The sequence below is a fragment of the Podarcis muralis genome, chromosome 2 (genome assembly GCF_964188315.1).
Source record: "Podarcis muralis chromosome 2, rPodMur119.hap1.1, whole genome shotgun sequence".
NCBI lineage: Eukaryota > Metazoa > Chordata > Lepidosauria > Squamata > Lacertidae > Podarcis > Podarcis muralis.
Window position 1 is genome coordinate 21,719,995 of NC_135656.1, and position 27,597 is coordinate 21,747,591.

At 42.4% G+C, this 27,597-nt stretch overlaps 1 protein-coding gene across 1 annotated transcript in view; it reads right to left on the reverse strand.

The window, feature by feature from the left end:
• Positions 1-343: 343 nt before the first annotated feature.
• GDF11 (growth differentiation factor 11) overlaps positions 344-27,597 on the reverse strand; it is a 35,361-nt gene continuing 8,107 nt past the window's right edge. Inside the window, exons 2-3 of the mRNA XM_028712311.2 lie at positions 12,590-12,963; positions 344-10,799 (exon numbers count right to left, since the gene is read on the reverse strand). Coding sequence (XP_028568144.2) covers positions 10,419-10,799; positions 12,590-12,963 — 755 coding nt within the window. The 3' untranslated portion in view covers positions 344-10,418. The remainder of the gene's footprint in view (positions 10,800-12,589; positions 12,964-27,597) is intronic.

Sequence of the window (27,597 nt, forward strand, 5' to 3'; positions counted from 1 at the left end):
AACGAAGGTTTCAAAATAAGGTGTGTCTCCTTCTTCCAGCATCCTTGTAGCTACCGGCATATCTTCTTGTAACTGATTCAAGAATCATATCAACGCCAGCTCTCCAAGGGAAGTATAACGTATGGTTCTGGGAACCCGGATACGTAGTTCCAGCCTTGCACATGTGTTCAAACTTTCTATTCTAATATTTTCCTTCTTAGGAATAGAACCAAAGATATCCCAAAGTATAATAACTCAGCCTCAAATTGTACATAATGGCTTTGCTGGACACTCAAATACAGGGATTCTTGAGCTATAAACTTTTTAAGATTTAAAACTCTGCCAGTGCATTAAAAGAAGAAAATGCTTTTTGCTATATATATTTATTGTACAAAAAAAATCTAAAAAAGGACAAAGAGAAATTGGAACAGAAGCAATGGTTATGATATACTGGACAGACTAAAGCCAGTTACAGAACAAATTTAGTTTATACAACACAGAAGAGAAATATAGCCAAGGCAATCCTTATTTGTGTTTGCTTTCCTCTAATTTTCTTTTTCTAAGATGTATGTGAAATAACAGCTGTTACAAGATCCAGTTGTTCTGACCCCAGTTCCTCATAAATGAGTGCCATCTTAATTTAATTTTTGTGTTTTCAGTCAGTAACCCCTATGGGGCAGGAGAGATTAGAAAATATGTGCAATGGTGGATTTTTGGCAAAGCGAACAGCTAGGAGCTTGTTCAACTGAGAGAGGAATAGTGTTTTCACGGTAAAAGGTCTGTGACATAATTCTTAACTAACTCTAAATTTGTTAAGTGAAACAGACCATAACTGTGTCAATTTGATAAATGGCAATGAAACCATGTAAAAAAAAACAGCATCAAAAATAGGGTATGATATGGCATGATTTTTGAAGGCAGCAAAATGCCAGCAGAATTAGATTGGTTTCTTTTTTCCAATAAATAGTTACAGTGGTACCTTGGTTTACGAACTTAATCCGTTCCGGAAGCCCGTTCTTAAACCAAAGCATTCTTAAACCAAGGCGTGCTTTCCCATAGCAGCGGGGGACTCAATTTACAAATGGAACACACTCAACAGGAAGCGAAACATGTTCTGCTTCCAAGGCAAAGTTCACAAACCAAAACACCTACTTCCGGGTTTGCAGCTTTCTTAATCCAAGTTGTTCATAAACTAAGCTGTTCTTAAACCAAGGTACCACTGTACTGAAAAATTTACAGAGTAGTCCTAACACTCAGATCCACTGGCTGGAGGGGTTAGGATTAGGCAGAGATGCCCGTGGAATGCAGCATGGACATTGCAGAGTGGGGATGGGTTGGGGTGAATTTGAGTCTACTAGGTTAAAGTCCCCTTCATTCTCTTGAGAGAGGCCCAACGATCAGGTTCTCTCCACCTATGTCAGCCTAAAGCTGGTATAAATAATTTCCCCCCACTGGAATCAATGGGCGGGGTTTAAAAAAAAAATCCACCACTTCACGCTCCACCCCACTTAGAGTAACTGTCAGTCATTTCTGTGCCTTTACGTTTTCCTCATTTCTGGATTCTGTAATTAAGTCTCATACTACTGGTATAAAAGATATCCCTGTTCCACAGATGATACAGAGATAAAGCTAATTTGCCTGAAAGTTACACCAAAACTGGTGCTGAAGCTCACAGAAGAGTTAAATAGTTTTAAGAGCAAGCCCTTTAGTACTAAGTATTATGCCATCCATTCTCCTGTTGACACATTCTTGACTCGCAGGCAACAGCAAAAAACTGTCTTTCTAGGACTCCTCTTTTCCCCATAAATGAGGCACAATCTGTAATTGTGCTAAAAGTCTAACTTCAGCCTCTTCTCCCAGACTTAATTATTTGGCATGGGTTCTTCTCGCTCGTCCATGACAACTTGGGGGAAACTAAAGCTAGCTGGACATTGGCTGACTAATTCTAAACTATTAAAGATCTTCAGAAAGATTTGATAGCAAGAAGAAGTACCTAAATGGCTGGTAGGTGTTTATTTCACTGAGAAATCAGCTAGTGAGTTAGTTTGCCCTATGAGCATTGTATTCAGTGGCATGGCAGTAACAAGACACTTTGTGGCTTGGAAGTCAGATATAACAATGTGTGGTTGCTGAGATTGCAGAACTACGCAGTGTATTGCCTTCGGCAGGAAAGGATTCGACACCAAGATTCATATGCACTAATCTTCACACACAGCCATTACAAAAAGAGAAAGCACAGACATAAAAGTATCTCTTCTTGAGCTCTAGGGCGTGTCACAAAAGGGAAAGCCCATCCTAGTCTCTTTAAATTTTCTTTAACCTTCTATAGTGCAAATGGTACCTTAGCCCAAAGCAGTCTTTCAATACAGACAATTTTTACAGTGAACATTCAGCATTTTTAAGTCCAGATGCTTTGCTTCACTCCTGCAAAGTCTCTGAGGCCTCCTCAAATGTCCTGATAGGATGGCCTCTTGCTTCCAACGTGAACTGGTATCCCTTTTGTAGAGAAAGGCAGCCATTCAAGATGTTGGTGGATAGGTGTGAATGGGACACACACTGCCCCAATACAACAGAAGTCCCTGTTGATTAACACCAGCCATGGACCTAAAACCAACTTGCACCTCTTGGGGAAACTAAAATGACTATATGGCACGATGCATGCTATAGTGGCATTAGCTTTCCTCTCAGAATCCCAGTTTCCCCTCATTGGCAGTCAGTCTCAAGACAGCCAATGGGTTTCCATCTGGAAAGGTTGAGATGACAGCTATGCACGTCCCACATGCAGGACTGGAGTGAAAAGCTCTGAACTCTTATTTTTTTATATTTTAATTTTTTTATATATTTTTTACATTTTTATTTTGTTGTTCAAGTGCTGTGTTTGGTCATGTGATCAAAACAAACAAACAAAAACAATCTTAACCAGTGAATGGCCTTTTGGTCATGTGATTTAAAAAATACTTTGCCTGTGTCACTTGTCATCCTCAAACTCATTTCTTCATTTCATACCCACAGGCACATGCGCTCACATGCTCACACTCGCGCTCACACTCACTCATACACCCCTATGACATTTATGCACAGTAACATCAACAAAAAAGTTAATAATAATAATATACTTGTAGGACTGATATTTACATGCATACATCCAAAAATAGCCATGCCTGTTTGCCTTTTGTGAGTCAAATTACCCAAAGCAAAATACTATCCCATCAAAGGAGCCACTAGTAGCAGGTGAATTGGAATTATCTTTCTAGTTTAGCACCATTGGGCAGTAGAAGGGTAGGGTGGGGAATCAAACCACCCAAATCCCAGAAAGAAAACATCCACGTTTCAGGTGAGACCTGCCCATCTATTTTGTGTACCGTACTTAATGGGTAGGCTGCATTAGTGTTTAACAGGAAAAGAACGGTAAAATGGACTGTATCATTGCAGTCCTAAGCGCACTTACCCCAAGGCAAGCATTGCTGAACATAGCAGGGCTTATTTCTGAATAAGCGTTCATGGGATCAGGTTGCATGCCTCTCAAAACAATCCTTAATGGCATTTGTTCTACTGGGACTTTTATCTCCACATGTGAGATTCAGGAATAGATTCTCCATCACTCTTAAGTTTTCTTCACTAACCAGAAACTCTGCTATCAGGAATGGGAGCCTTTGGCCCTCCAGGTGTTGATGGACTACAGCTCCTATCATCCTTTACCATGCTTTCTGGGGCTAATAAGAACCAGGAGTCCAACTATATGTGGAGGGCCCTGGGGTCCCTATGTCTACTCTATATTAATGAGGTACGCATTAACCAAAACACAATGAACTGGTAAAAAAATAATAGAGAGGTTATGAAAAAAAGTTCTCCAGTTATCAGCCATTCCCTCAACAATCCCTTCTGACCATAGTCTCTGTGATGTACAAATGCATCTAATGAGCTACTTGTAGGCATATCCCAAGACAGTGATTCCATCCCAATACAATTAATTGCATATTCTGTGTTAACGCTAAACTTCAGCTATTTTCAGCTAATCATTTTGAATGTCTGCTGTTATAACAAGTTTAAAAAATGTGTCCTGTTTCTCTACTGACTATGCAAGCAAGTCACAGCAATGAACTGTTTTTTGGAAAACTACACTGCATTCAAAAATAGACATTTGGAGATGTCCCATTGGAAGAAGCCCAACTCCTAGGGATCCAATTTGACCATGATCATCTCAGTTTTCCACAATGATGTGTCTATATCCTTCCACCCCCTACAGCTGAGCAAAGCCACCAACAGGAAATTATATTTAATGAAAAATAGTTTTGTCGTACACTTCCCCCCTCTGCGTCTCGCAACAGGGAAGAGTTGTGTAGTGCAAAGTATGTGGCCCTGTGCCATAGCAGTTCAACTAAGAACAACTTCTTAAAGCAAGATTAAAATCAAGTATCTGATAACATAACAGCAAAATAAACCCTGGCTGGTCTTGGCAGATTTCAAACTGGGTTCTAGGAAGAAGCATTTTTGTGGAACATTTGTTGCGACGGTCCTCTCTGAATGGAGATTTTGTGTAATAATATCTGCTAGATATTAGATAGCTGAGTGAGGTAATATGCCACATCAGTGAGGATTATCACATTGATTCATGCTTTTCCTATCACAGATTAACAGTCATCTGCATGTTATTGTCAAATTCCTTTTTCAATTCAAACATTCTGATTTCAGTCCCAGAAACAAAACTCAAGCCTGCTTATTGATTTTAAAACAAACTGCACAACTATCTTCCTACTCTGTTTTTATAGAATAGTGCCTGATATAACAGTGTGAGAGTATGACACTGCTAACCTGAAATCTCACTTCTATACACTTCCCTCTTTTCAGCTTCCAACCACAAATCCCTCTAAAACAATGACAGAACACATAACTCTGTTTTATGCGTGACATAAAACCAGTGATGTGGCCACTGCAACTGAATCTGAACTCATGTTCTACTTCTTTTTATACTTCCAGAAGCAGAGAGGCAAGGGGCTGGAAGACAAGAGTTTTAACAGAATACTAGCTAGAATTGCCTCCTGTACACTGTAAGACCAGTTCAAGATCCCCTTTGCTTTCTAAGCATGCATAGATACTGTACACTTATGCACATTAGAAAGCAAACATGAAAGTTGCATCCTTTGGACAAAAAGTAACACTGAGTTTCTCAAACCCCTAGTCCTTTATCAAAGCCAGTGTTATACATGTGTGTGTTATATATCAGTAACTTGGCTCTCTAGGAAGCACACCCTCATTAAATTAGTAAAGCATGCTGTTGCCAGTCTGAATTGGATTTTCATGGTTCAGGTACATCAAGTCTGTTGGACTGAGGAGGCTGCAGGCACAGTCCTCCTGAATCTGTTAAGAAAATGGGTTCTTCAACACTGTCCTGATTGTCAAATTGACCTTGTTGCCACAGTGGTGTTTGCATACCTAAGTGCTGGCTGGGGAGGAACAATAGAGATCCAGTAAGAAAAGCAACTGTATTTCAACTAACGTTAGAAGAGGAATAATGTCAAATGTTCTTTGTATTAAGGAATGAACTTGATGGGGAAAGAGACCAGTGCCTGATTATTTCTTTTCCTTTAAAAGTCATCTTCCTTTTCTGTACCTCTTCCCAATCTCTAGTGGAGGGCCTTAGCTCCTTAACTCACAAGCTGATCAATATGCTATTTATCTATCTCCCTCCCTCCCTCTCTCTCTCTCTCTCTCTCTATATATATATATATCCTGCTGTTATGCAAAGAAGAAGTCTCATCCCTTAAAGATCACTTGGTAAAGTCAATGGCATCAATCAAAGAATCCCATCTCACATCTTTTCTTTGAACCATCTGCTCCTATGCTCTTTCCCAGTTCAAGGAGAGATCCTACAAAGCTAATATTTTCCAAAGGGAAAAGCAGAGGCATGAAGTAGAGGTAACTGGGCTTGATTAAAGTATTGCTGAACAAGTGACTTCTTTAGTACATCTGGCAAAGGCCCACTGCAATGGAATCCTTCAGAGAAAGAACAAGAACAAATGAAATCAATCATCATTTTCCATTGCATCAAAAGGACTGGTGACATTTCTTCAAATACCAGATTCTCTTCAGACTTCCAGAGAAAGCTGTTCCGATCAATCACAACAATTAGAGATTTATTTCTTTTGATTTCTCAGGAACTGGAGAGAAAAAAGAATGACATTGCTCTACATCACCATGTAGCAACTGCTCAGATTCCCCATTGATAAAAAATACCAATTCCACTCATGTCAAATTGCTGGGATATATTTTTGTTAGATAAATCTCACAGTAAAAAAACATGTAGTAAGTACACTTCTCTTCCCTCAGCTTTTTATTCTAAATACAGTATATTTTAATATGAAACTAGCAAGATATGTCCTTCATATTTCTGATATTCTCTTTTGTGATGCTTGGTGGCACACTATGAAGGAAACTATAATTTCGTTTCTGTTGTTTTTAATCTAATGATCCACCCAAAATACAAGCTGCAGAAAAAGGAAATGAAGGTAACAAATATAACATATTGAGAACTTAAATGCTTTGCAGTCACCTTAAAGAATCCAAGTGACCCCAAATCGCTGAGGATTCCTGGCTTAAATCCTGTCATGGGCTTCCATCTGTAGAGCTGCTGTCCTGTATATACTTAAGCTAGCTAGTTCATTTGCACAAAGTTAAGTTAATGTAATTTCGCATAAGAAAAGGTAAGTTTGAGTGCTTTGAAAAAGAGTGAAGCGCTTCCGTCTATAAGTGCTAGAGAGGGGTAGTGTAGCGCAAAAAAGAGCTGATCTCTGTGCAACCTTGAGCAAGGGACTGTTCCCTTTTTTGGATTTTAGGGTTTAAACCCATGAGAAGTGCTAAGATTTTGCTTAGCTAGGGCAGCATTGAACTCCCTAGCAACAGGGTAAGAGGCAGGGTAGGGAGTTAAGATTTTCCACAGCGTCTCATCCTATGCACCTTCATCCAAGCCTTCATTCAAAGTTTGCCCAACATTCTGGTACCCTGTAACTTCAGATCAGGAAGGCAAAGATTCCAGAGTATGTATCGACCTACAAAAGGACCAAAATTTGTCCATACAAGAATTGAACTGGGTGGTGATGTACACAGCTTCTTTAATACAATAAGTGCTAGATTTTGAAAGGTGGTAATCTGTAGGATGAATTAGTTCCTGGTGGTCTAATCTGATTCTTTATCCATCAAAAAAAAAAGCAACTTCAGGAGAAGTCGAGTGACATAGTTTAGCTGCTTTCATGCAATAGAACAGCTGTAATTCTGGCAAAGAAGTTGATGGGTGGCTCAAAAGAGTCTTGCTAAAAAATTTGAACAAACACTTGGCTCCAGGGTCTGCTACAGACTCCCCTCCAGTCCATCACCCCCACACCCAGGTTCCAGACCCATGACAGAAATTTCTGAAGGGTTGCATCATGCCACACAGCAGCTCGCTAGACAGTCCCAAGCAGAGAAGTGGAGAAACAAGCCCTGAAGCAGCAGGGACAGCTGAACTCTGGAGAAACAGGGATTCTGATTTCATACTGTCATGAAAATAGCAGAAGGGAAGTAAAGACGCCACAATGGTATGAGTAGTCTGAGCCTGACTGTTTGTTCCAGTTTGGCGCAATCAGGCCTTGTCTACTTCAGAGAGAATTCTCATTTGCTCTTTCCCCTTCCTTCATTAAGCAACTGCAAATTCTGCACCTCAGATTTATTGGAGAAATTATGAACAGCCTGCAGAAGCAAACTCTTGCATGAATAGAATTCATACTTTGACCTCACAAATAGAGGTGCGTAAGTCTACTTTCTAAATGCCATAAATAACCTGGGGCCACCTATTCACTATAAGAGCTTTCCTACACCTAACTTTTTTCCCTATTTGAATATAGAAATACTTCTGCAAGAAACAAAGTTCACTATATATGCCATTTCATCTGCCTAAGTGCTTCAGCTTTTGAGAACAATATTTCAGTGGCTCCTTCAATCTATAATTTGGCTGCTTAATTGAACAAGTGAGTCCCCCCCTCCCCCCAAACAGACTACATTCAAACTTTTGTCCCATCACAGATGGAAAATTTACAGGGAATGGTTGAATTGTGGTGACTATCAAACAGCAACAATTTCTAATTCACATAGGATGTGAACCACTAACTAAGGGGTTGCTCTGTTGGCTCCAAATTGCAGTATAGCATTAGTCACTTGGGTTGAAAATCCACACTGGAATCAACACCTTGACTCCACATTTAGAGCCATTATAGGTAACACCACAATTACCAAGACCTTATACTCCCCTAAGAGCTTCTCCTATTTAAACTTTTATATCCTCCTTTGATTCTAAGAATCGTAAGCCATGGATATGAAATCCATAATAACCCAACATCTTCCCAAGGCTGTCGACTCGAAGGAGGCCAGTGACAATATCTACAACCAATTTGGCATTATCAAGTAACTTACATCTGTCTGGGGACATCAGTGTAGAGGCTTCAGCAGGCATTCTATCTGACCCTTCTATGCCAGTTTCTAAACCTAGAAATCAAGCTCAAATATGGCATTTGCTAAATGCCCAGTGTTTGGCTAGTGTTTCATCATCTGAAGAGGAATGATCTTTTCAATATACTGTTGAAAAAAAGTAACACCAACTCTAGATTAAATACATTCTGTGGCATAAAAACAATTAGAGACCATTGCATCTCTTTTTATGAGTTAATGTACAATTTCCCTATGTTATCCTGGGCTTTGTTGCCTCAAATAGTAGGAAGCAGAATTGCACTGTGTTTCTTGGTTAGGGAAAGGAAGGTCACACTGTAGTTTCATGGAAGGCTGTAGACAGGTTAAGGATCTACATAAGTGCATTTTAAAATAAAAAGAGCATTGATACAACAGTGAAGGTGAAGAGGAGCCAGACACAGCAACGCACTCATGCGACTGCTGTGTTATTAAAAACTGCCTAACACCAACAAGCCATTTTTCCCAGAGATGGGGAACTTGCAGCCCCTAAGATGCTATTGGACTTCACATCCCATCAGCCTCAGCTGACATGACCAATTGTCAAGGATGATAGGAGTGGTGGCCCAACATCATCTTGGAGGGACATGGGCTCCCCATTCCTGCTCTAGCCATTAGAAACAATTCTTGCAAGTAGCCAAATCATATGTGTGTGTCTAGTTCAGTTAGCAAAGAAAACCATTAGTTCTATATATACATTGGGTGGGGGGGGGCCTTCATCACTGAAACATTAAACAAAAGTTATGCTTAAAGGAAAGCTCCAATGCAGAGAATGATTCAATAAATAAAGGAAATATTTCTCCTCTACTGCATCTTTGACAGACTCCTACCCTGCAAGTGAAAACCCTTGGTGGTATAAGCCAAATTATGCCAGAAGAGTAAAAGGGGACAGAGATCCTTTGTCCTCACATGAACAAGACTCTTTTCCCCACTACTTCAGAAATGAACTTAGGTTAAGTACATGTTAAGCTAACAGCAACTTTGAATTCAATGAGTTGAGTTTACAGTTTCCTAAGGACACTAACACTGAATGAAGGATATCAACTTTGAAGTGGATAGTGTCAATCTGCATGAGGGATACTGAAACTAAGGAGGTGGACTTACACCCAAGGCAGATGGAATTAAATTTTTCCTCTGATTGGACAGCTCCTCCAACACCCGTCTAAGTCTACGGACTACACTTCTACTTCATCACCTTGGAACTATGCATCAGAGAAAAACATTGCAAGTGGACTCTAGTTTCTGTTTCTTGGGCATCTCCTAACTTTTAAGGGAGTCTGTCTCACAAAAGGCAGGCAGGTTCAGCAACCCTCAAAGTCCCACATCATATTCACCCTCCCACCCACCCCACCAAAATGCCAAATATTCCCCAAGCTGGCTGGTCCCTTTCTCTGTCTTTCTTCATCTTAATACAAAATATTTACCTCTTTTTCCCCTCTTTATCTCTATAGCTCCATACAACATTTTATTTAACTTAACAATCACAATCTAGGAAGCTTTCACTGTTTGTAAACGGGTTGAAGAGCCTCTCTCTTTCTGATGAACTTTCCCCACTTTGTAATCATTTTACTCTCAGATTGAGAGAGAAAGGGGGTTGGGAAGAAAAACAATACCAGTAAAAGTAAAGCTTGAGCAATGATGGGTCAAACAAAGGGTTTCGGAAGAGAAGAGGTCATTTCAGATCTGCCTCAGCGAGGAAAGTATTGATCCAAGCCAACTCATTCACTCTCCAGTAACGTGACGTCTGTTTTGATTATTGCACAGTGCATGATGTCACTTCAGAGACTTTCAATACAATTCTATCCATCTTGTTCTTTCCCCACAATTATTTTCTCTTCAGAAATGTTTTAAGATGATCAGGAATGGATTCATCAGTGTCAGGATGCATCATCGAAGCAGGAATCCAGGGAAATCATGAGGAAGGAGTGGCAGGACAGGCCGAGGGTTTAAGAGCATCCACACCTGTCAACAACCATGCCAGGGATTTTGCCATAGATTATCTGCTGTTTGTCATTGAAGTACAGCATGTTGATGGGGGACATCTTGGTGGGTGTACAGCAAGGCCCAGCTGAGCCCCGGGGATTGGCCTGCTGCACCAGATGGGTATGAGGATATTTCTGCATGAACATATACTCGCACTGGCCTGAACAATAGTTGGCTTTGTACCGCTTGGGGGCGATAATCCAATCCCAGCCGAAGGCCTCAAAATCAACAGTCAGTGGGTAGCGGCAGCAACGGGACTCAGTTGAGTGCTCGTCGCAGTCAAGTCCCAGGTTCCTCCGGGACCGTTTGTTGTTCTCCAGCACACGCAGCTCCATGAAAGGGTGCTGGGGGTGGGAATGGAAGGGAGAAAACAAAAGAGTTACGTGTTTATGTGCAATGTCTATTTACCCGCATCACAAAGACAGAGATAGCAGGAGCCCAGCTCACAAGGATAGTTTTGAAGCACACCATTTCCATTAATTATCATCAGCCCACAACGCATCTTTCCAGCCCCATCTGTCCTCTTGCTCTGTATCTCTTTTAAAACCACATATTTATCTCCCTAGCCATATCCCAGCTCTGTCCAGCTCGAGTCCTTATCTGTCCTTCCAAGACAAGCCATCTTTTCTCCAATCCTAACAATACTTATCACAGCGTACAGTAATTTATCCAATTCCCAGTAGGAGCCTAGAGTATTGCTTTCCCCTTTAGAAAGCCAAGCACAGGCTGACCATGTGCAGCTCCCTCCCTCCCTCCCTCCCTCCTTCTCTCTCTCTCTCTCTCTCTCTCTCTCTCTCTCTCTCTCTCTCCGTGTCTATACGTTCCTTTTTTAAAAAAGTCAACAAGAGAGAATGCAATATATGGGCTGCTGACCCATCACCTGCTGCCAGAAAACAAAAATGAGGTGCACAATCTGACAAGAGAGACCAAGAGATCAATTTGTAGGTAGTGGGTGAAGATGTGAAATAAAGGGAGCTCCATAAGGAATATGTTCATGTCTTTATGTGATTTTTCAAACCATCTGCATATAGCAAGGTTTCAGTTAATCAGGTGTGTTTTCGCAGAGTAATTATACCTAACAGAATAAGCTTCAAGGGACAAGTAAGAGATTAAAGATAATAAAACGGTAGGGGAAAATAAACCAAGAATATATATTTTTATGAAGGAAAAATGGGGGGGGAACAACCTTCAACGTTACTTGAAACTCAGTAAATTACTAAGCGTCTGTTTACATGGAAGACTAGCTTAAGGCTAACAGAATAAGATTGAATCATGAATGTATGTATCCAATAATCTGTAACATGCAATCTCCTTCAGAAAATCAGTGAATTAAGATGCCACTTCAAAATGTGATATCCTGCCAAGAATATCAAATATTTTGCTGAATTCTGGATATTTTACAGGCGGTGGTCTGAGTGTTAGTGAGACTTCAGAGCTAGCACAAATAGGAATTCTGCTGTCTTGAGTTACATAATGTTCAGCCTTTGTGAAGTACAGAAGGTAGATGGTGGTTTTATCTGTTGGAGAGCAGTGAGAGTTGTGCCAGTTACCTTAACATGGTTATTCCAGACCTGTTGATGGGCTATTTACACAAGTGGAGGCCAGTAATATCAAAACGTACGATTTTGCTGTTTATTTAAAGACCAGCTAAGTGAGTGAGAGATGCTCACAAGTAAGACTTAATACTATGATTTGGCATGAAAGCACAGCCCTACACTACGTGCAGTACAATAGTATTACAGCCCTCAATGAAATTGTAGGAGGCAGGAGGAGTTACAGCCAAGAGGGCAAACCAATAGGTATGGAAGGGAAAGCACTTCCTTTCTCCCAGTAAAGCTTCCCAACATGTAGCTCACTGGTGACCCTGTACGTATGCAACAGAACAGTGAATCAGGGGCACTGGGGCCATCACTAGTTCTGAAAGACTGCTTCTTCTACTAATCTTCCACTTACTCACGTCAGCACAGCTTACTGTAATGCTACAACAGGGAACTGAGGCATGTTCTCAGTTCCTGACGTCAGCAAACACCTGCAGCTTGGGTGAGCTTTGTGGGAAAGGTATTTCTTTGGCCTCCAGATCTACATTAGAAGCTAGGATGGAGAGAGAAGAAAAGCAATGCTCCTATTTACCCACCAGGCCTTCAGCACCAGGCCCAAGAGAGGTGACGGCCAGGTCATTGCCATTGGGATCAAAAGCGTTGATCTCGATACCCCAGTTGTTCTGAGGCTGCTTGAACCAGTTCTGCAGTACATGCTTGAAGTCAATGCTCTGCCAGTGGCCAATGCGGGAATTCAGGTCAATCTTGAGTGAGCGGATACGAATATGGCGGCTCCCATCCTCCGTCACTGGTTTGAGACGCAGGATCTGTAGGTAGACCGTGGAGGTATGCTGAACAGGCCGCAGGTACACCCACAGCTGTGCCTTTACTACCTTGGTGAACATGATCTTGGGGCTGAAGTTGAAGAAACAGCAGTGCGGGTTGCCTTCAATCTGTACCACAGGGTCCGCTGGGAAAGACAGAGAGAGAAGCAGTGAGCAGAATGTCCTCACAACCCATTTCCCAGTGCTGTGGTCGGGATTCTGCCTAAGGAGCCATTCACACAGCTGTTTATCACATGTGTGTATGAAAGTACTTTCTTGTTGATTGAATACAGTGCCTGTCAGTGGAGGTAGTCTTGTACACAAATAAGATGCCCTCAACTGGTTGTGTAAATCAGCCTCAGGTACAGTGAATATTAATCTCTCCAGTCAGGTAGTCATTTTTCAAGATACAACTCTCTATAGATCTGAAGCTAAAAAATAAAAGCAATTAAGAGACCCCCTTCTTGCGTATCCTAACAAATAAGGGAAGAATAAAGAGGTACAGTGGTACCTCGGGTTACATACGCTTCAGGTTACATACACTTCAGGTTACAGACTCTGCTAACCCAGAAATAGCGCTTCAGGTTAAGAACTTTGCTTCAGGATGAGAACAGAAATCGTGCTCCGGCGGCAGCGGGCGACCCCATTAGCTAAAGTGGTGCTTCAGGTTAAGAACAGTTTCAGGTTAAGAACAGGCCTCCGGAACGAATTAAGTACTTAACCTCAGGTACCACTGTACACTGATTCTCAGTTGGAAAATTGGCAGCCATGAAAATGGGACACGAAAATCAGGGGGCGGTAGCGTCAAAAGGGCTTGGGTGAGAAGGGTCACGATACAGGCAGCAACCATTTCGTGTAGGGGTTCTGTCAGCAGAGCACACAAAAGTATGCCTCACCCCATTACGCCCCCCCCTTCCACCTTCTTCAGGGTCCAAAAGGACCCACACATTGGTGATTACGTGTCAGTTGGATGCATCTAAAATGGCACTACCTTATGTAAAAAAGGTTATGCAGCCTAGTAAAGTCAATAGCCTTCTACTTTTTCTAGTGACTTCTCCTTTGCAGCCATTCCCACATCATTACTGAGAATTCCCCCAGCCCTTCAAAACTTATTTTAAAGGGGGGGGGGTTACAAACAACTCTTTACAATTGAACCCTTTCCAATAAAACATTAATACCAAGAATTAAAATATTAATACCAAGAATAAAATGTGCATCACAGGAAACCAAATCCAAGAGGGCGTGAACATGGTCAATGAGAAGAACCAAAGAAATTATCAAAGTCTTCCTTCAGAAAATGGAAATCACATCCAAATGACAACAAAGAGGAACACAGACTTTGTCAAAATAAATGCAAGCAGACAAGAAAAGGTGCAAAAAAAAAGGAAAGAATTCAATGAGCATCCCTCAAAAAATTAAGACCAGTGATAAAAAATTATATAACTGCATTAGAAGCAAGCCATACTAAAGCCTGATTTGGCACCACCATTTCTCTCAAGGCTAAGTTGATCCACCAGTTAGCATCCAGCACTGTTCCAACATCGCAAACTTCTTGCCCTTTCTCCCTTCAGCATTCCTTCCTTAAGGCTGACTTCAACTAACCTTTACTCAGAGTAGGCCCACTGAAATTAGTGGAGCTAAGTTATTCATGGCCATTAACTTGAATGAGTCTGCTCTGAATAAAAGTTAGTTTAAAACAACCCTTTGTAGCCACTGCCAGCTACAGGTGTGATGTGCCAGAATGTTTGTGGGTTTAAAAAAAAAAAAAATTCACATGACCATAGAAAGCTAACTTATACGAAGTCAGATCGTTGGTCCATCTCACTCAGTATTGTCAACAGTATTTCACAGGGAGACACCAGGGATTCAACCTGGGATCTTTTGCATATGCTCTACGACAGAGCTACAGCCCTTTAATACTTTTTTAATAAATGTCCACTCCTAAGTCTAAGGCTTCATTTTGGAACCAGATTTTTCTTCTACCTCTTTACTGTTTTCATAGGGTGGCATTCAACTGATGAACCCCGTCAGCAGAAGTCCGATGTAAGGACTTCCATTTGCACAATGGGGCTTTCTCCCCCATTGCTCCCCCCCCCTCCTAAAAATGGCTTGCAGAGTCAGGAGCACCCCTAGAACAGCAAGGAGAGGAGATTGTTCTCTGGCAAACTGAAATGCTTGCCCTGATCAAACAATTCCTTATCACAAATAGTGATAAGTCAGCCCACCACTCACTCAGCCCATGACTGATATGGCGGCGGCTGCTGCTGCTGCTGCTTCTTCTTCTTCTTCTTCTTCTTCTTCTTCTTTCTACAGCTCCCTTCATTATAAGATCTCAAGGCATTTTACAGAATAACATGATAAAAACAAGTAAATAAGTAAAACGAAACAGCAAAAAATAACCCCCTCTCTCCCACATACACATTTAAAAGCCTATAGAATATTAATCGGCCAAAGGTCTGGTTAAAGAGGAACGTTTTTGCCTGGCACCTAAAAATATATAATGAAGGCGCCTGGCGAACCTCCCTGGGGAGAGCATTCCACAAATGGGGTGCCACTACAGAGATGGCCCGTTCTCGTGTTGTCACCCTCCTGTGGGTGACGCACAGCAAGAAGGGCCTCGGATGATATAGGTCACCTGTTAAGGGCTAGCCCTCACAAAGCAGCTTATACAAGCAAATAATATAATATAAAACAACCATTTCAAACTAACTGCTTAGGGCTTTGGCCCAACTGGCCAGAATTTGCCTCCTTTCAGCTCCATACTCCCAGTGGCGTAGCATGGGGGGGTGCAGGGGGGGCCGGCCGCACCGGGCGCAACATCTGGGGGTTAGGGTTAGGGGGCGCAAATCCATGGGTTAGGGGGCGCAAATCCACGGGTTAGGGGGTGCAAATTACTTGCCTTGCCCTGGGTGCTGACAACCCACGCTACGCCACTGCATACTCCTTTATGAGTCAGGCCCCTCAGAGCTAATACGGCTCAGGCATGGGAGCTGTCTTGCAGGATTTCCCTCACCTTTTAGCCTCAGTACGGCTGCTAGCCAGCGGAACCTCTCTGCGTCACTGCATTTGCCTGCCTTCCTTTAGTGGCTCACTCACCGTGGCAGTCATAGGCACAATGGAGTGGGGTGGCCAGCTCCCAGTCCCTCTCCTCTCCTCACCAAACAGGTGCAGTGTCACAGCACAGCAAGAGACATCTGCTATGACCCCAAGGTCTCTCTCCTGGTCAGCTAAGACCCCCATGAGTGCATATTTGAAATTAAGATTTCTTGTGCTAATATGCATCACCTTACATTTGTTTACACTAACTGACTGACTGACTGGCTGACTTACATGAATGACCAATAGTTTAAAAGCTTATCTAGCTTCTGATGCAAAGTAGAGTAAACCTTGAATCCAAGAAATATACAAGGTTTTGTGTATTTTGCCTCCTAAAGGGATCGTGTTTCGTTTCACTAGAGATGCTGCAGCCTTTTGGGTTCTGCATTCTACAGTATCCTGCAACAGAATACACAGGGCAACTATCAGGACCATCACATGATCCTTAGCATAGTTAACGATTGTGTTTAAGTGGGTTAAACCACAGAGCCTAGGACTTGCCGATCAGAAGGTCGGCGGTTCGAATCCCCACGACAGGGTGAGCTCCCGTTGCTCAGTCCCTGCTCTTGCCAACCTAGCATGTCAAAAGTGCAAGTAGATAAATAGGTACCGCTCCGGCGGGAAGGTAAACGGCGTTTCTGTGCGCTGCTCTGGTTTGCCAGAAGTGGCTTAGTCATGCTGGCCACATGACGCGGAAGCTGTACGCCAGCTCCCTTGGCCAATAAAGCGAGATGAGCGCCACAACCCCAGAGTCGGCCACGACTGGACCTAATGCTCAGGGGTCCCTTTATCTTTACCTTTACTTATTTGAACACAGGCTGATTCCTGTACCTTTTTTTGTGAGTGTGAGTTGTTTTCCCCCAGTTTTTTAGTCTCAACCTTTCTTCTGATTTCATTGTACCCATTTTAGCACACTATAGTGTTTCGGTTAGCTCCAAGTTCAGCTGGAAGAATGAGAAACCAGATTGTCATTTGGAAACCGCCTTTCTCCGACTGAAGCTTAGGCACCACTGCAACACGTCCCTTTTTATTCCTTCATTTTCCTCGATGGGTAAATTGGTGGTCTGATGTTGAGGGAGTGTTTAATTGATGTTAGATAACCTGCTTCTTCAATATTTTCATCCTTCAAACATAAAGTGAATAGTGTATGAATTGTTAGATTCTTTCAAAATAGAGACTTTGTATGGGCTCCAGTAAAAAGAGATGGTTCCTATTCCAGACTATCAGAACTATTTCAGTGCTGAGCCAAGGACAGCAGTCATAATAGTGTGCATCTATATACCCAGTCCTCTGTCCGCTTCAGTAATGCAATGAGTGACAGAGCAAGAGACTGGAAAGAAGACAGCCTTGTTTTTGACTTGTGTGTATGTCTATAGATGGAATTATATAAGAACTAGATAATATAAATGGGCCCAGTAGTGACTGCTAGCCATGCTAGCAAGAATTTCAGGACCCATGTTAGCCATAGTGTCTCTCTAGCGGCTAGCTGCTGGGGTGAATTTCACTACTGCTGCCTGCTAATAAGCTTTTCCATGAATCTGGTGAGTCACTGATGGAAGACAAAAATGTTAACTTGGATGCACAACTGATCTGACCCAGTGATGCCTTGGGATGAAGGCAGAGAAATTGTGTGTCCAATGGGCCACAGTTATGTGGCCTCTAAAACGAGGTCTAACTCTAGCATAAGACTCATGTGTTACTTAACCCAACACTCAGAAAATTCATCCAAATCTATACACATTCTCGGTCCATGTCTATCCATAGTAATACTTTGTTGCTTGTCCTAAACAAGTCATACAAAAAAGGACAACTGGTTCCATACCATAGGATGTAGCCAATGCAGTGTTGAGTCACTAGTTTCGCCAATAAAAGGATTTCTCATGTAACATAATGTTCTCCTTTCCTCCCCCTATGTGCCCCCTAAATCTGTTCTAAGTGTTTCCCCAACCTTCTGGAGCAGATTTGGGGATGGAGTGGGGAAGGAGATTTGCGGGGGGGGTCGGGTCTCAATTGCACCAGCACTTAGTTGAATACCACCCCATGTCTCTAATGAATGCCACATCTGAATGCTTAAACAAGGCTTATAAGACAGCAGGTTATTATTTCAGCCCCGATACTGATCACTTCTACCCTCCAGTAATCAAAGAATCCTGGATTTCTTTAACAAGCTTTGGTCCCAGCACAGATTCTTGCTATTTGTGGAATATAAATTTGTATTTTTTCTTGCTGTTTCTGAATCTATTATTAGTGATTGATCCAAGAGAAGCTTTGCTATATTGACAGTGTTATTTCATTGCCTTTTGTGATTTGGAGATTGCTTTCATTATGCTATGGTGTTATGCGGTTGCCTTCAGCACAGTCAGCTCTGAAGGTACTTTTACAGTTTCCTCCCTTTGAACACTCTTAAGTCTTCAGCACTGGCATGTCCTTTCCCATTTTGGCACATCCCTATTTTCAGAACGTCAGCATTTATATAATGGTTATCAGATGGTTTAGCTGTTGTCGTCTATGGCCTATAGTCCATTCTGTTGATAGTCAAGAGTTTCCTCTCCTCTTTAGTTTGCCTGTTCTAATCTAGTCACTCATTCGGTCCACTTCAACTCACACTCCTTTCTCCCTTGCAATGACATACTGTGCTTGCTCCTGTTAAACTTTCCACCCGTCCTTTCGTCCATAGTCCTAGGTAGTTTTATCACAAAGCACATTCGGCTTTCCTTTCAACCACCTACCTCTGAGACAGAATTGGACATTTGAGAAGAACCAGGTTTATCAGCAAACATAGGCTTGCCAGATCCTATCTTTAAAAGTTTGAGTGCAACAGGAGAGTTGCTCTGCCAGTCTCCTTTGCCCACATCTCCTGCCTGCTGTAGTAGGGAAAACTTCAGTTTATTCTAGAGTAAGTGGGGAAGGAAAGTGCCAATCTGGCAGCACTTTTTGAAAGTTAACCAGGTTTCTTTCTAAGCACGCGTCATTGCAAGTTAAGCTAGGATAGAGACAAATCGCTCACCCAAACTTCAGTATGAATAGATAAAAAGTGAACTGGTGAGATGCAGAGACCTCCCCAAAAGCAGTACAGCACATGCAATAGATGTTCCTGTACATGCTGAATGAACAGGCCAGGTACAGTATTTACAGCAGATAGCATTTCCCTTACCCGCCCGCCCACACCCAGTTCAACATGTGTGTATTTGGGGGAGCAGCACAAATACACACAAACATTCAAGAGAACAGGCAACACCAGAATAAGAGGGTAGCACACAGTCAAATCAGAGAAGGGTAGCTCAAATAATAGGCAGAAGATGGGATTTACTGTGAGAGAGGAATCTTTCACCTTTAAAAAGCTTATTTATGAATATAGCTGCATGGTCCCTTACAAAACAGCTAAAATAGGAAGTGATCTTTTCTCTATGCTTTTGTTTAGCTAAAAGTTAAACATGCTTCTTCAGTTGATAGTGATGGCTTCATTCACTGCTTGAGCGGTGATGGCTGGTGCTTCTACTAAGCACACCCTACTTACGGTATTTGGGAATGAACTGGAACAATAGTTTGGCAGATTTGATCATAGGCAGATTACAAGTCTGAGAAGAAGGAACTTTTGAGGGAACCACATTTGTCTTTTAGGAGAGCTGATGGTGCTTTAAAGTAGGGGCAGAAAAACTTTTTCAGGCCAAGGGTCACATGCCAGGGGCAGATGAGGCCAGTGAAAACAGTAGGTGGAGCAACAAAGAAAATAATGCCTTTGTAGAGCAAACTAATTTCTACATACGCTCACATCCCCTTCGCTTTCTTCCATCTAGACCAGGGTTTCTCAAAGTTGGGTCTCCAGCTGTTTTTGGACTACAATTCCCATCATTCCCTGGTCCTGCTAGCTAGGGATGATGGGAGTTGTAGTCCAAAAACAACAGGAGACCCAACTTTGGGAAACCCTGGTCTAGGCAAAAAAGAGGCATTATTGGAGTTCAGTGATACACTTCAGTCAGGCAAAACAAACCAAGCCTGAGGCATGTTCCAAAAACCAAAGAAAGAGACCCGGAGAGCCACCTTCGCTGCTTTGAAGCAGTGCTAGAACACTCTACTGCTTGGAAAAGTGTGAAGGACCAAACTTGCTCTTGGGGAAAGAGAATATACATACTCTGTATGGGCAGGTACAGAGTCATCTGTTATTATATAAGCTGCCCTGAGCTTTACAAGAGTAGTAGGATATACATCGATGTTCTACATTGAAGTACATGCATCTGTAATACCCTATATAGCAGGGGTCAGTAAACTTTTTCAGCAGGAGGCCGGTCCACTGTCCCTCAGACCTTGTGGGAGGCCGGATTATATAGGGGGGGGTGAACAAATTCCTATGCCCTACAAATAACCCAGAGATGCATTTTAAATAAAAGCACACATTCTGCTCATGTAAAAACACGCTGATTCCTGGACTGTCTGCGGGCCGGATTTAGAAGGCGATTGGGCCGGATCCGGCCCCCAGCCCTTAGTTTGCCTACCCATGCTATATAGGGTTAGTGCGATACACAGGCCACTCCTGCAGAAGCCGGTGCATTATCAGATAGGATAATTCCCTCACTACATAAAGAATTGAATTGACACTTCCGTTGAATTCCTACAACAAGCAAACCAATATGTATGTCGCAAGTCAAGCAGCGAAGCTCAGGGGGGTGGGGAATACTCTCGCCTACCCTCCACTCAGAAAGAATGGCTAGGAAGAATAATAGAGGATGATCGCCATCTAAACAGGCAAACTGGGGATTGGGAGAGAGTCGTTTTGCCATTCGCATAGGCTAAGGGGTGCGAGAAGGAGGCACTTCCCCCTCTTCCCAGCTCCAGCCAGCAGCTCCCAGTGGCCAACCCCCTCCCACTCCTCTCTGTTCACAGACATCTGGGTTACATTGAGCTAGGAGTGCCCCTTTGCCCCTGCCTGGTGCACCCCGCTCCGTTTAATCACCCCCAGCTGCATGTGCCATGAACTGCAGGCCCTGCTAACACGCCAAGGTCATGACACGGAGTGGCTGCCTCACCCTGCGCAGCCAACCAGGAGCAAAGGCTTCTGCAAACAAATGCCCAAGGCAATTTGCTGTGCACAAGTCCCAAATTAATGCTGTGCTCCCTTGGGAACTCCTCTCTCTCTACCCCAGTCTCTGCCAGTTCTTAAAGTGACAGAAAACCTCTCCCCCTCCCCTCAGTGTTTTCGGCCTAGCTATGCAAAACCCTCCGCACAATCGCAGACGTTGCGCAGACTAAGGTGGAAAGGGCAATTATGAGATTGGGGCTGGGAAAGGACACAATCTAGCCTTCAAAGCAAAGGCATGCTGGCTTATTATGTCCAGGTCCCCCAAGTTTGATGTGAAATTCTTCGTTTGTTATGTGGAAGCCTCCAGTTAAGTCAAACTTGTCTGTGAGCATAAGTCAATAGCCACTCTCTGTTCCAGTGGTTCATCTTCTCTGTCTTCTCATTGGCAATTAATGTGCCCCACCCAAAATTTACCAGGGCGCTGTCCATGGTTCTGTGCCCTGACAGTAGCCATTCCCCACCTGCCAATAGGGAAGAGAGGGGAAAGATTATGCAATAGGGCAGTGCTACTTTCCACTATGGGTAAACAGTCAGAACTGGATGCTCTGCTTCTTCTCACTTTTCTCTATGCCTTCATTACATCCAAGTTCATAATAACGTTCACCTATTTTTAGTCATTTATGAAAGCTTTCTTACTCAACTCACTCCAAGTGGGACTGTAGAATTGTCTTCAGCTCTCTTTGGAGTGTGGTCTCCACCCCATCCATTCCTGTTTCAGGAGACCTGCAATCTGTTTAAATGTTGTGACCTGATCCTGCAAGCACTCAGACACTGACTGCTTTACAGACAGAAATTGAGAAGAGAATGTTTATGTCTCTTGTAGCTACTTATTAGATGAGAAGCACCTGTTTGTTGTTTTATTTCGGTAAATTTAGACCCCATCCTTCCGTTGTAATGCAGTATTCAGAGTTGTTAACATTGAAGTTGATAACAGCGATGAAAATTAATTTATAAAACCTCGAATCCAATAGATTAAAGAGGTGGATAAGACAGGCACTGCAAAGGAAAACAATTTAAGACAAAATATCAGCCTATTAAGAATCATCCAACTCACCAAATCAAATGCGTGCCAGAATAAAAACATCTTAACTAGATGGCAAACAGCCAAGAAAAAGGGGCCCAAATGAACCTTCCAAGACAGAATTCCCTAATCTGGATGTAACCACAAAAATGCCCCTTCTGCATCCTTACCAGTCATGCCTTCAACCGTAATCAATTGGGATATGGAAAAGAAGAGACTTCTAACACTTCCTGTGTCCTCTATGTATCCTGGGCCCCCATCATTTAGAACTTTGTTGCTGAACATGACTAGATACTGCTCTTATGATATACACATTTCTTTTCCAACCCTTCTTCACTCTTTCCCAAAATACACATGCCACAGCCAGAGCAATGGAAACCATTGAACACCATGCTTCCACAGAAACTTTTTTTATAAAGTTTCATTTATCCAGTTACCATTCACAGGCAATTTGAAGCTATTCTTCTTCTTCTTATTATTATTATTATTATTATTATTATTATTATTATTATTTGTTCTTTGTTTAAAAGTTTCAGTACCAGAGCAGGGAGCACTTCTATAGAGTCTGGCTGCTCTGTGAGTGGAAACACCGGAGGATATTATGATTTTCAGCATCCTGGTCATATATATGGTCTCTACCAATCAGAGATGGGCTACAAGAGGCAAATAGGATCAGTATAGAGCCCCACATCTTGTTTCTGCCGCTGCACAAGTGAGGCGAGATTGAATATACAATAATTTCCACAGAGATCTTCAAGTCTATTCATCCTAACATGCACACTCTGAATTCTACGAACCCAAGCAATGGTCCTTATTTCCAATGAAGAACTTGCCTCCTCTACAGGCATTCTGTTCCATTGGCTAGTTTTTCTGGTAAATATTTGGCTGTTGTTTTTAAGTGGAGTTCATTTTGATTCATCGGTTGGTTTCTATTTTTCCTCCCTCTTCTATATTTAAACTTTCCTTGGTAGCTCAATAGATAGAACTTAACATATCCTTCCAGCTTACCTTAGGTTCTATTGCTAATCATTCCCACTAATCATTCTATTTCTAATCATTCCCGCTTGTCTCTCTGTGTAGCATTGTTCTAAGTATCTGAATAGGAAACATAGTTCTAAGAATTTATTGGAATCTCTCTGTTCTGTGTATGCTATGAACATGTATTCTTTGTCCAGTCCTTAGGCACCTAGCATAATTTTAAAGCACCGGTCCTGCTGCACTGAGTTAAATCGATATTTAGAATATTTGGGTCCCAGTGCCACATTTCTAAATGGCAGGGCTATTGGGGTTTTTTAAAAAAAAATAAAATCCTGGTACATTCATTGCCTCCAGAACCAGGTTAAGAATACAGGGTGTCTCTTCTAAAACATATTATGAGGTTTCACGTATCTTTAACCCTTAATGAACCATGGGTTCACCTTTGAGAGCATTCAAAACACACAAAGCCTCTCACTTCCTGATCTGTCCTGTCCTGCTTCTGAATTGTTCTACAATGTCCTGCTTTTCACACTAAAAATTCCCATATTATTAATTAATTCCCATATTATTAATTTCTCTATAGATGGGAACATTACCTCCACTCCCTTTTTTCTGACGGATGATCAATTACTATGCTTTGAGACGGAAGAATGGGCATACTTCAGGTTCCGTCATGGGAAACATCCATGAATTTTCACCACAGAAAGAGTTCTAGTTTGGCTGGGGCCCTACTCTGTCAATTAATCAATTTAACAGGTAATGAAGCCCTATCCACTGCTGCCCAGGTGGTCATCCAAGGATGAGGTAGTACTTGGTGCTACAGCAACACACTAGGAAGCCATAGTCACCTTACTGACATGACACACATACTTGTAAAATCCTATACAGTCATTCCTTAATGGATAGTCAGTAATATAGTCTACCATACACTAGACTAGAGTAACTGAGTGATCTGGACTGCACTAATCAGCTTACTATATGCAACTGTTGTGGAGTCATTGTAATACAGTGGTACCTCGGGTTAAGAACTTAATTCGTTCCGGAGGTCCGTTATTAACCTGAAACTGTTCTTAACCTGAGGTACCTCTTTAGCTAATGGGGCCTCCCGCTGCTGCTGGCGCGCGATTTCCGTTCTCATCCTGAGGTAAAGTGCTTAACCCGAGGTACTATTTCTGGGTTAGTAGAGTTTGTAACCTGAAGTGTCTGTAACCTGAAGCGTCTGTAACCCGAGGTACCACTGCACTGCTAGTATTCTAGTGGTATCAACTGCTGTCATTTCTTCTAATGCAGGCTTCCTCAACCTCGGTCCTCCAGATGTTTTGAGACTACAATTCCCATCATCCCTGACCACTGGTCCTGCTAGCTAGGGATCATGGGAGCTGTAGGCCAAAAACATCTGGAAGGCCGAGGATGAGGAAGCCTGTTCTAATTCTTCCAGTTACCGGTGAAGGCTATTGTAATTCCTAGTTAACTGTTATTCTGCATTCGAGAGCATTTCCACAGCTCTCTCTGATTTTCTGTGCTTCATTAGTGAAAAGGGAATAGCTACCTTAAATATTGACACACAAGAGTGTTTAAGACCACCCTTAGAATTCCACTAGCAGTAATAATGAAACCTCAATACAGTTATATCCATTCTGGGGGGGAATTAAGTAATGGTACTTTACAACTCCATTGATTTCAGTGCAACCTTGGCAGGAACTCCATGTAAATCCAATTCAAAACATTATATGCTGCTGCGCCACTAACCTGGAAGAATTTGGTACATATTTGCACACACACACAAAACGCTATTAGGCATTCTTAGCACTGAAATACAATTTTGTATATTATCTTGTAAACAACCTGTAACTAATGTGAGTATCTTATTTACCCTCCTAAAATATCAGCACAGCAGTTAGTTTTTGTCTGATTTTGACATATTTCCCTTATTCAGCAACTTCTTTTAAATGTCTGAAGTCACAACTCAGCCCATCCCTTACAGTTCCCAATCCCCTGTTATACCAGCGCTGAGTGTCCTGGCTTTCTTGCTGCAAAATCCCAACTTTACATTTCCCAGCAAAACTGCCACTTTGAAAATGATCCCTGTACTCAGAAAGTAGTGATGCCTGCAAGTAGATTTGAAGTCACTGTTGTGTTAGACTTACTCCAAGCTGTCAGAATGCAGTACTAAAGGGGGGGGGGGGTAGCATTTGGTGGATTTCACACTGTCACACACCCCCAGTCTCCCTTCAAGGTACTTCATTAACTTCCCCTCCCCACCACCAATGCCCAAACGAAAGGTCATCAGGGGTCATGGGTAGCCAATAAATGGTTTAGAACCCAATTATCCTTCCCTAGTTTCTTGTCTATGGGTGGGGGAAATGTAAGCTTTAGATTAAAAAAGGGGGGAGGACAGGACAGAAGGAGTGAGGAGAGGGGAACCAGAAAGGTTTATGGCCCCACTGCCTATAAAGCCTTCCCTTCCTTCTGTTCAGGAACCATAAAAATACTCACACACACAATTGCTCCATGAAAGAGTGTCAGGAGCAAAAATCATAACTGCCATCAAGGAGAAAGGGAGTGAGGATGAATGATAAAGATTCTAGGAGATGGAATCTGTGGGTCCAATGGATTGGCTCCAGCCAATCCAGTAAGCCTACAAGCAAGGGGAATTATTCCAGATGGCCAATTAAAATCAGATTGGACTACCCTTGTCAATTTCAATCTGGGTGGTGTGTGCACGCTGGCTTTATTTTTGCAGGGGGGGTGTGCGTTGGAGGGAGCAAGTTGTTAAAGGGAAAGAGATGGTTGTGGGGAGCAGCAGCAAACGTTTAACACAGAAAAAAGCCCCAGCGTGTCGCCGATTTTATGGGCAGTAAAATTTCAAAGCCATCCAAGTCTATTAATGCTGGAGAAGGAAATTTCTCAATGAGCTGTAGAATTGGCCAGGAGGGAAGTCCTTCTCCCTACTGCGATTCCTCACACTTGTGCCCCCCACACCCTCCCATCCAACACCCCTTCCTTCCGCTCAGCCTTCACACACTCCAGACCATACTCTGCCTCCCCTCCCAGTTGGCATCAGCTCGAGTGAACATTTTGAGTCATAGATTTTTACAGAATTCTTCCTTTGGTAGAAACAGTGGCGTCATACTTATAGTTCCAAAACATGCGCACATTCAGTGCATCCACATTCTCACCCTTCAGTCTCACAATGTAAATGTATTCTTTGGGGGGGGGGCAGAGATTTTCTGCTGATGTGGAAGCATAGAAAATTCCACATACAGGCAGCTGTGAGTTCCAGTTCCAACATTAATTATTCCCTACTCATCCTGATACAAAGATATGGATCAGTAGCAATACTTTGCCCACCTCTCACATCTCCTCTGAGAATCCTGGATCTGCTAACTTTAAACTTACTTTCAGAGCCCACTATCTTGTTGCAAGCACTGATGGCCATCCTCTTTACATGACTGCATAGGTGTTCCTCTATTCCAAATACCTTTCTTCTAAACCTCTGCATGTCTTCCTTACGAGGCTCCTAGAGCAGTTGTGTGTTTTTTTAATCTGGTGGCCATTTTGTCTCTTGTTCAGAGGCCAGATTTTCTTTTTCAGCCATGCGATCTCCCGAGTTGATTTCAAGTCCAGCGGTTCGCTGTGAATCACCCCTTCTGAGAATTTAATGGCTTTCAGTGTTCTGATTCCCTTAACCACCTCAGTAGTGTTCTGGAGGCAGCCTGACATAGCAGCCAAGTCCAATGTAGAGGCTTGACCCGCCATTTTAGATCTCTCACTTCTGAAAACAACCACTTTCTGGATAGCCAGTATGTGCCATTTATGCAAATAACTCGCCGAATAGTGCTCAGGCTTTGTAAATAAATCTCTATATATTGTGGGGTCAAATCAGTCCAATTTGAGAGCTGGCAGTGGGTGGCTCTTTCCTCTGGGAGTCTCACAACCACAATGCTTTCATCCAGTGCTATTTTTCTAGAAAAAGAATTGCCAAAACTCACCGTGAACACCTCCCATGTCCAATCATAGCTCCTCTTACATAATCAAGTTTCTCTATCACAAAGAGTGCAAGAGGACAGTTAGAACCCTTTCTATATTCTTTGACACTATTGTTATTTCAGTGAAGCAGAAAAAGATTGTGTTTGTAGGGTTGTTAACACAGGCACTTATTTGGTAACACAGGAAAATAAGCCTAATTGGTCTAAGCCCCAGTAAGCCAGTGGTTGATAATTGAAGTCTATGAGCCACATCCAATTGGATTGTGCCAACTGGCCCACTGGTCTTGATAAGTCTCCTCCCACAGACCTGAGCCCTTCAGTGTAATAAAATAATACTGTGGTCTGGAAATGTCGTTGTTTGCCATATTGTAGTGAGGCAATGCATGGCATAGTGCCTAGGAATCATAAAGATATTCCAGGAAGGATTTTGCCCATTGCTTCTAACCTTCTTCAAGCGACAGTCTCTATGTGGCTTTAATGTCAGATTTCATTACATGAATCTTGTTGCCGTAAGCTCAGGAATACATCCAGCCTACCTAAGAACCACTGAGTGCCTACCTCCAACACATAATATTGCCTTTGACTTAGTTCCAGCAGTTTCACTAACTGTCCTAACTTT